This window comes from Chrysochloris asiatica, unplaced genomic scaffold, assembly GCF_000296735.1.
Source record: "Chrysochloris asiatica unplaced genomic scaffold, ChrAsi1.0 scaffold00387, whole genome shotgun sequence".
In the NCBI taxonomy this organism is placed as follows: Eukaryota; Metazoa; Chordata; class Mammalia; order Afrosoricida; family Chrysochloridae; genus Chrysochloris; species Chrysochloris asiatica.
Genome location: NW_006408905.1, coordinates 117,238 through 127,035, shown reverse-complemented (window position 1 = coordinate 127,035; position 9,798 = coordinate 117,238). Strand labels below are relative to the sequence as shown.

The 9,798-nt window shown below is 43.9% G+C and overlaps 1 protein-coding gene across 1 annotated transcript in view; it reads right to left on the bottom strand.

Annotated features, from left to right (window-relative positions):
• Positions 1–6,766, bottom strand: part of ZDHHC17 (zinc finger, DHHC-type containing 17) — a 170,483-nt gene extending 163,717 nt beyond the window's left edge. The window contains exon 1 of the mRNA XM_006876515.1: positions 6,626–6,766. Within this exon, the coding sequence (XP_006876577.1) occupies positions 6,626–6,718 (93 nt within the window). The 5' untranslated portion in view covers positions 6,719–6,766. The remainder of the gene's footprint in view (positions 1–6,625) is intronic.
• Between the last annotated feature and the right edge of the window lie 3,032 nt (positions 6,767–9,798).

The following is a 9,798-nucleotide window of genomic DNA, read 5'->3' as shown; positions in this document are numbered from 1 at the left end:
GCTACCAGAGCTCTTATTCTATGAAAAATCTGAGATGGCTTACTAAGGATGTACTAAGAGATGAAATGAAAGGCAAGCCAGCTGGACCTATAGATTAACATATGGTCTCTGTCCCTCTACTGAGGTTTTTCTTCTAAATCATTCTAGATGGCAGGAATATGACGTGTCTTACCACTCCACTACTCAATTCAGCACTAACTTGGAATCTTTTATTTCATATATATAATTACTTCCTAACTTCATCATCAATGCTATCTTATTTATTTTATTTTTACCTATATAACCTAGCACAGTGCTATGTATATGTTGTTGTTGTTAAGTGCCACTGAGTCAATTCCGACCCACAGCGATCCTGTATAGGGTGTCCAAGGAGAAGCTGGTGAGCTTGAACCACTGACCTTGCAGTTCAAACGACTTTGCAGCCTGATGCATTAGCCCACAGCGTATACCCAGTGGATAATCAAAAGACTGATCTTCAAATACCATAACTTAAAATAAAAACATTGTTGTTAGTGGTGTTAAGTGCCATCAAGTCAGTTCTGACTCACAGGACCCTGTATAGGGTTTCCATTATTGTGGGAGCAGAAAACCCATCTTTCTCCCATGGAGCAGCTGGAGGGTTCAAGCAGCTGGACTTGTGGTTTGCAATTCAGTTAGAGCTGAAGAAATCTTAAAGATCACCACCTAGTCTAACCTCTTGGAGTCCTGGTGTGGCACTGTTGAATAATCACTAGGCAGCTAATCCCAAGGTTGGCATCAGCAGCTCAAATCCACCAGCCGCTCCTCAGAAACCCTATAAAGGGTCACTATAAGTCAAGGCTGACTGGGGCACGTAACAACAGTCTAGTCTCTTAAAAACAAACTAGAATGATTAAACAGCCACTAGCTGAAAGTCACAGAGCTGGGACTAGTACCCCAATCACATAATTCAGCTTTTCCTGGAGTCCTACAGTATGACGCTGTAGGATACACACTGGGCTGCTAACCCCAAGGTCAGTGGTTCAAACACACCAAACACTCCTTGGAAATCCAATACAGGGTGGCTTTTAAGTCAGAACTGACTCAAGGGCACATAACAACAACAGCCTCTAATTTCTTCCATTTCTTTCATCATAATAATCACATATTTCATCAAGAAACAAATAATAGCATCTTCCCTTTCAGTTTGTAATGCACGTCAGAGTCTTCAGGTTAAGATCTGCTTGGCACCTGACGTGTTTAAGTCCTTGATCAAAGCTTTATAAACATTATCTTACTTAATATGCACAAGAATTTCGTCAGTACTGTTAGCCCAATTTTATAAATAAGGAAAATATAACGTGATGTTAACAGTAAGTGGCAGAACAAAGATTCAAACCCAGGCCAGTTTGTCAGCAGAGCCTCAGCTTGTATCCTATCTGCCTCTCAATGCATTTACCATAAAGAGCTTCAAGTCTTACACAGAGGCCAGCATAATGCCTGATCTAATCCAAAAACCAAACCTTCTGTCATCAAGTACATTCTGACTGAAAGTGACCCCATAGGACAGAGTAGAATTGCTCCCGAGTTTACAAGGCTGTAAATCTTTACAGAAGCAGATTGGCAAATCTTTCTACCTCAGAGCAGCTGGTGAGTCTGAACCACCAATCTTTTGGGTCGCAATAAAGCACTTTAACCATGGTGCCACCATGGCTTCTCTGAGCCAGCCCATATAAATATGTAGTTGTAGTTGCTGGTGTTATTACGTGCCACTGAGTCAGTTCTGACCCATAGAGACCCATATGGTTTCCAAGGAGCAACTGGTGAGCTTGAACCTTGTAGTTCAAACCGACTTTGCAGTCCAGCGCATTAACCCACAGTGCCACATCAGTACTCAATAAATGTGTAGATGTCTAGCTAAATGTATGAGTTTCGGAAGCAAGTAATTACATATTCCATTAAGAAAGGAAGATTTGAACAATGGCTAATTCTTTATCCTACAAACAATGTTATGTGTTCAACAAATACTTACTGAAAAAGTATTTTGTGACCAACAAAGTACTTAATCTAAATACAAGTAAATAAAACTTGCTCCTGTATATCCCCTTCCTCTAATAGAGGAAAAGGAAATAGCTTGTACCTACACTATGCCGGTTCTTACATCTCAGCAGTCTCTCCAACTGGTGGTTTCTTAGAAGCCAGGATAGCAAGACTTTGTCTCTCATACTTAGGAGAAGTTATCAGGCGGAACCAGTTCCTGGAGAAGGATATCATGGTTGGTAAAGTGGAGGGTCAGCAAAAAAGAGAGACCCCCCCAACGAGATGGGATGACACAGTGGCAACATTATGGGCTCAATTGTGAAGATGGCACAGGATCGGGCAGTGTTTCATTCTGTTGTGCACAGCGTCACTATGAGCTGGAACTCACTCAAGGGCACCTAACACAGCAACAACAACAAAACAAACTGGTAGCACTGTAGGATTAACACTGGACTGCTAACCACAAGGTCAGCAGTTCAAACCACTAGCTGCTCTGACGGACAAAGACACAGCTTTCTGCTCTTGTAATGATTTACAGCCTCAGAAACATTATACAGGGTTCCTCTAAATCAGAGCAAACTTGATGGCTGTGAGTTTGTTTTTTTTTAAATACTTTACTGTCCAGTAAACCAGGGATCTCCATTTTCTGATGAATACATTGAGACTTTTAAAGAGATTGGGTACTTGTCTCAGGTCATGTAAATAATTACTGCAAATCAAGAACTGAAATCCAAATGTGTTGGACCCAAAATCTGTGTTCTCTCCAAAAACAGCCTAACAGTATTATTATTTCATTAGTTTACCAACACAGAGAATGGGTTTCTTTTCAAGGTTAACTAAAAACAGGTTAAAAAAAAAAAAAAAAAAAAACCCACTCAGTAGATCCTCACAACAATTTATTAAGTAAGTGTATTATTATGCCAAGGTGTTCAAATCTACCATCATGACGTGGAAGAAAGATGAGGCTTTCTGCTCCCGTAAAGATTTACAGCCTTGGAAACCCTCAACGGCATACAACTACCACTATCACCACCATTATTATGCCAGGAGCCCTGGTGGCACTGGAGGATAAGCACTGGACTGCTAAACTCAAGATTGGCAGTTCAAACCCACCAGCTGCTTACCGAGAGAAAAAATGAGACTTTCTGCTCCTGTTAAGATTTATATCCTCAGAAACCCTATACAGGGTCACTGTGAGTCAAAATTGACTTGATGGCAGTGAGTTTGGGGTTATTTGTTTTGTTTTGTTTGTATTATTATGCCAGGGCTCCCTGCAGGAGGAAGTGGTTATTTGTTGGTACATTTGAAAACACCAAAAAGATGGTGGCTTGAATCCACCCAGAGGTGCCTCAGAAGAAATGCCTGACTAGCTTCTGAAGACCACAGCCATGAAAACCCTATGGAATGCAGTTCTACTCAGCATCACTTGGCATTGCCATGACTAGAAACTGACTGGACTAGCAACTGGTTAGGGTTTGATTTTTTTAAATTGTTGTTCCATTATTACTTGGTTGCTAACTAAAATATCAGAGGATCAATCTCACCAGATGCTGGGGGTGGGTGGGGAATGTAGCAGTCTGCTCCCATAAATATTACAACCTTGGAAAAACTCTGAGTCAGTTCTACTCTGTCCTATGGGTCGCTATGAATCAGAATAGACTAGAAGGCAATGGGACTACATGGGATGATCCATTATAGATGCAGCTAGAACTTGGAAAATTAGCGTATGCAACAACAGACTGCTAGGAAGTAGTAGAACTATACTAGGTCTGTACCAGGTGTTAATAAATCATTGGGTTGTTGTTGTGAAGTGCCATCGAGTCAGTTCTGACTCATAACAATCCTGTATGGGGTCTCTGAGGAGCTGCTGGTGAGTCTGAACTGTAGACCTTGAAGTTCAAACAGACCTCATGATCGAGTCCTTATCCTACAGTACCACACCAGGACTGCAACACTGGATTACATGAAAAAAAAATGAAGAAAGACCTCAACCTACATACTCAGTTGTTAAGCTTAAATTCCAAAACATCTAAAATAATCAGATCTTGTTTTTATTAAGAGGAACAGAAGGTATCATTAATTTCACTCCTACCTTAGTAGCTAATGTGTTGTTGTTGTTAGGTGTCAATGAGTCAGTACCAACCCACAGCAACCTTATGCACAGCACAACGAAACACTACCGAATCCTGAGCCAACCTCACTACTGTTGCCACACTTGAGTCCATCGATGCTGCCACTTGGCTAATCCATCTCGTTGGGGGTCTTCCTCTTTTTCTCTGACCCTCCTTACCAAACATGATATCCTTCTCCAACAACTGGTCCCTCCTGATAGTATGTCCCATGTATGAAAGATGAAGTTTGGCCATTTTGGCCTCCAAGGAGCATTCTGGCTGCACTTCTTCTGGAGGAGACTATTGAAAGCTAATGTGTACAAGATTTTATTTCAACTAATAGAAGGAGCTCTGGTAGCGTAGTGGTTACGAATCGGGCTGTGAGCCGCAAGGTCAGCAGTTCGAAACTACCAGCGTTCCGCGGGAGAAAGGTGAGGCGGTCTGCTCCCGTAAAGATTTACAGCCTCGGAAACCCTGTGTAGGGTCGCTATGAGTCGAAATCGACTCCACGGCACATAACAACAACAACAACAACAAATAGCAACCCTACAGGACAAAGTAGAACTGTCCCAAAGGGTTCCCTAGGCTGTAATTTTTATGGGGGAGTCGTGGTGTAGCACTGCCAGCTGCTCACCAGCTGCTCCTTGGAAACCCTATACAGGCTGCTATGAGTCGGAACTGACTCTAAGGCACTTGAGTAACAACAAATCTTTCTCTGAGCAAATTACCAGGCCTTTTCTCTCTCATTTCAGCTGGTGGGTAGAACTGCTGGCCTTTCATTCAGTTAGCAGTCTAGAGCTTAATCATCGAGCCACCATGGCTCCTACTTTTAAAGATAATAAATTCATTTTTTTAGTAATATATTTATTTACAGAAACTTAAAGATTAGCCTCTAAACTTCAAATTTACTGGCTATTCCACTATAGCTAGCTGGCAGAATTTGTTACAAGTTAAAACTACTCTTAAAGTAGCAAGTACTATACAATTTCACAAAGCAAAAGTTCATAAAGAACAAACAAAATGTTAAAGACAAAGTATTTATTTGAAATACTTTCTCAGGAACAGATGAACAGAAGTCTTTCTCTGCAACATGTTCATTGTATTCTATGGAAACTACTTTGTCTATTTCTTGACACAACAGTTAGAAAGAGCTCAGGTGCTAACCCAAAGGTGGTTGGTTATGTTCTAACCCACCAGGCAGTGGGAGAAATGTGGCAGCCCTAGAAACCCTACAGGCAGCTCTACTCTATGAAGTCACTGTAATGAAATCAACTCAATGGCCATGGGGTTAGGTATGCTTTGTTTTGTTTTCTAAGTATGAAACAAAAGAGAGATGTTTCCAAAACTAGTTCAGTTTAAAAAAAAAAAAAAGTTTAGTCTTACTATACAGTTCTATTTATCATAAATGCAGAGTAACGTTTTCTTTTAAGACTGGCCAAGGCATATTCCTAAGCAACTGTCCCGTCTATTTTTGATAAACCAAAATGATGGTTGAGTATTAACATACAGTATGAATAAATGTTTTTCTTTACTCACATTTTACAAAAATAAACAAATGAATATAAGCACACTATAAACCAGAATCCAGAAATAAACAAAATCATTCTAATGAATACCCAGCCACTTGATAGTGTCACTCCATGTTTGTTCACAGATTCACACGGACTGTCTTCATCCCTCAACCTCATAAAGAATACCAGTTTGTCAGGCAGCAGCCGCTGCCCCATCCTCACATCACTGTGGGCCTTTTAGAACCATGCCTAAAAGGTAAACAAGTACAGAATGTGACTGGTCCTGGAGCACGGAGGGCACTGTTTACTTACACGGGAAGATACTCATGCAGTGATGGGGAAACAGGTTGCACTATCATCCTCTTAGTTTTTATTTTATAAAGGTAAGTCGACAAGCTATTGTGAGAGTGGGGCTAGAATTCCCAAAAGTTTTGACCTCTCTTTGTAATCGTTTAAGGGCAAGCGCTCAAATGAGGGCATTCCATACAAGGTGCCCCGAGGTGCTGCGTATGGCATAACCTGGAATGACATCACTTTGCTCAAGAAACTGCCTTCTTACCCTACTTACTCCCCACAGTGAGCTACAAGGGGTACCGTCATTCACGCCAATGAAGGAAAAGAGAATAAATCAAAACCAAACGCGCTTCCTTCTCGTCCCCTATGAGGTTTGAGCAAAACTAAAGGCTTAAACTGCGGTTCCAAATCAACACCAGGCCTCCACCGCCTCCGCACCCGCAGGCACGGCTACAGTGCAGAATCATTAACACCTCCACCTCTGTCCTCCAGGCACAGCCAGGCACTCTGTCCCAGAGCCCGCCCCGGCCGGGCCCGCCCCGCTATCTCCTCCCCCGTTATCCGCTCGCAGCCGCGCTCGGGCCTGAATTCGCCTCCCCAACTTCAGCACGTTCCACGGCCCCACACAAGCAGGCCAGCAGCCTCCGAGAGTCTGAGGGAGAAAAGTAGGGGGGGCACCGGGAGAGAAATATGTTCAGCGCAGTTCCTCACCTCGGGATGGAGAAGGGGAACACAGCCCGCTTCGGTATCGTACTCATCCGGGCCGTCCGCCATCTTGGTGTTAAATCCCTCCTCCCGCTGCATGCCGGGAGAAAGCGTTTCGCCCTCGCGGAGCTGGGGCTAGGCGGAGGGCGAGCGCGAGCCCCGCCGGAGGCTACGCGACAGCCACCTCCTCCTTTCCCTCCCCCCGTGACGCCCCTTTACCCCCTCTTCTCTCCGAGGGCGCGGGTCCCTACGCGCGTGCGCGCAAGAGCTGGTTGGCCCCGGGCGGGAGCGCGCTCTGCTGCACTGCGCCGGGGCGGACAACCTCTCGGGGCGTGGGCGTCGCGGCTCCTGGGCGGGTCTCCAGCCAAAGGCAGATGTGCGCCTCTGGACTCTTAGTCTAGGAGGCGGCGGGACGATTAGGACGTGAACTTGGAAAACCTAGTGGCGACGAGGGAGTGTGAAGGATACCCATATCCAAAGTCCGGAGCCTCGGTCAGCTGAGGCAGCCCCGACACGCGACCCCACTTTCTGTTTGAGGGACTCCGAAGAGAACCAGAGAAACCATCACCCGGCTCCCGGGAGAAGTTTTGGGCTCTCTTGTTTGAGGACGGGAGAAGCACCCCTGTTCTCCACACTCAATAAAGGTCACCTGCAACCTACGCCCCAAAGGAGGGGAAGGGAACCGCGGATAAAGCTTGGGATTTCCTACGGGAGAAGTCTTTTCTTTAATGATCGCAACCTTGTTGATCTTGAATTAACACTAACCACATTATAAAAAAATTATGTGCTCCTGAACCCACACCCCATCTACTATATAGTCTTTTTAACCCAGGGGCTCGGAATTGAAGTAATTTAAAGGGAATCCGCTGAAATGCTAATCAGAAAAATGGACTCAATTTTTAAAGCATATTAAGACCTATTATCAGGAGAAGGATAAAATGGAGGGTTGGGGGAAAAGAGGAAGACCCCCAGTGAAATGAACTGGCAGAGTGGCTCAGGTGTAGCAACGATTGTGAAATTGGTCCAAGACCTGTCAGTGTTTCTTTCTGTTATTAATAGGGTTTTTATGAGTTGGTACCGACTCGATGGCACCTAACAACAACATCAACAGGACTGTATGACTAGGGGCGAATTTGCTTTCTAATAGCACAATTTTCTAAAGCATTCATCTTCAATTTGAGCTATTAAAAATCGTGACACTGCTCAGCAATATTTAGCAGAGATCATGAAGCAGTCTGCGACAGTTTCTGACACTAAGCACTAAACTGTCCCGTGTTAAACCAAATCATACAAAAATCATCAGGAACAAGCTTGTAGTACGACACCATCACTTATTTATTCATCAGGAGGAAGCTTGGAATGCTAGTGACTAGAGGAAGGAAGAAGCATTTTTGTGTAAAGTTTGGGTTCCCGCCAAAGGACTGTTAGGGGGGTCAAGAGAGCTGGAATCCATTCTGGATTGGACGAAATTTCTGAGGCAGGATTAAGAGAAACGGGGATTAAGTAGGGATTTGGTGCTGTCATTAGGCGAGGGTAGTTTAGTAATTGGGTATCCCAGTTACAAATGAAACAAAACAAAACAGGCCTGGAGCATTATTGGTTAGAGGGCAATAACCACTCAAGGGAGGGGTCAGAGTGCAGCTGCACTGAGAGAAACAAACTTCTCTGTTCATTTTGCAGCTGGGTTTATTTGTGTCTGCCCTCCCAGTAATGCTGCTTTTTATCTTTTCAGTCCCAATGGTTTTCATTCTTTTGATCCAGAATAGATTTGTACTCTTTCACCCATCATATAGAACTAGCAAGAGTCAGAGTTGTGCCTTTGGGGTACCAAATTGCTTTCCAGACACATGTTAATATGAACAGAAATAATGTTTACTTCAATATGTCTAGCTCCTTTTTATCCCTTCCTCCTGGTATGCCGCTGCAACATAATGCACTTGGCTGCAAGGTTGGTATGAACCACAAGGTTGCTGATTCAAGCCCACCGAACGCTCCTCGGAAACCCTAGACAGGGTCAGTATCACGTCACCGACTTCATGGCATTTAACAACAACTCTTATGTCATGAGTAGAAAGATGAGTGTAATGAAAGGAAACAGCGAAAAAGTTGGGATATGGTGTAAAGAAAATGCTAACTGTGAAGGACTAAAGCAATAATTATACAGGAGTCCTGGTGTGGCGCTGTGGGTTAATGCACCAGACTACAAAGCCATTTGAACTGCAAGGTCGGTGGTTCAAGCTCACCAGCTGCTCCTCGGAAACCCTATACAGGGTCACTGTGGGTCGTAATCAACTCAACAGCACTTCACAACAACAAAGCACTATAGAGTCTCTATGAGTCGGAATCATTACTCCATGAGTCAAAATCATTCTAATCATTCAACCTATGATATAAATGCAAAGGTTGGGAGCAAAGAGGAGCATCAGTAGTTGGAAAATATGGCCTTGGAGATAGAAATGATGCTGGAGATCGCATGATAGAATTCTGCAAATTCAATGATTTATTCAAATACCTTCTTTAGACAGCATAAGAGATAACTATAGGAGTCCTGGTGTGGCGCTGTGGGTTAATGCGCCAGACTGCAAAGCCGTTTGAATTGCAAGGTCAGCAGTTCAGGCTCACCAGCTGCTCCTTGGAAACCCTATACGGGTCACTATGGGTCAGAACCGACTCAATGGCAATTCACAACAACGCAACATACACATGACCTCACCAGATGGAATACATAGAAATCAAATTGACTACATCTGCGGAAAGAGAGGATGGAAAAGCTCTATATCATCAGTCAAAAGGCCAGGGGCAGATTGTGGAACAGACCATCAATTGCTCCTATGTAAATTCAAACTGAAGCTGAAGAAATTGAAAACAAGTCCACAAGAGCCAAAATATGACCTTGACTATGTTGTTCCTAAGTGCCATAGAGTCGGTTCTGACCCAGAGCAACCCTGTATAGGGTTTCCAAACAGCAGCTGGTGAGCTTTAACTGCCAACCTTTCAGTTCAAACAGCTTTGCAGTCTGGCACATTAACCCACACGCCACACCAGGACTCCTTGACTATATCCCACCTGAATTTAGAGATCATATGAAGGAGATCTGGTAGCGTAGTGGTTACGAATCGGGCTGCGAACCGCAAAGTCAGCAGTTCGAAACTACCAGCTGTTCCGTGGGAGAAAGATGA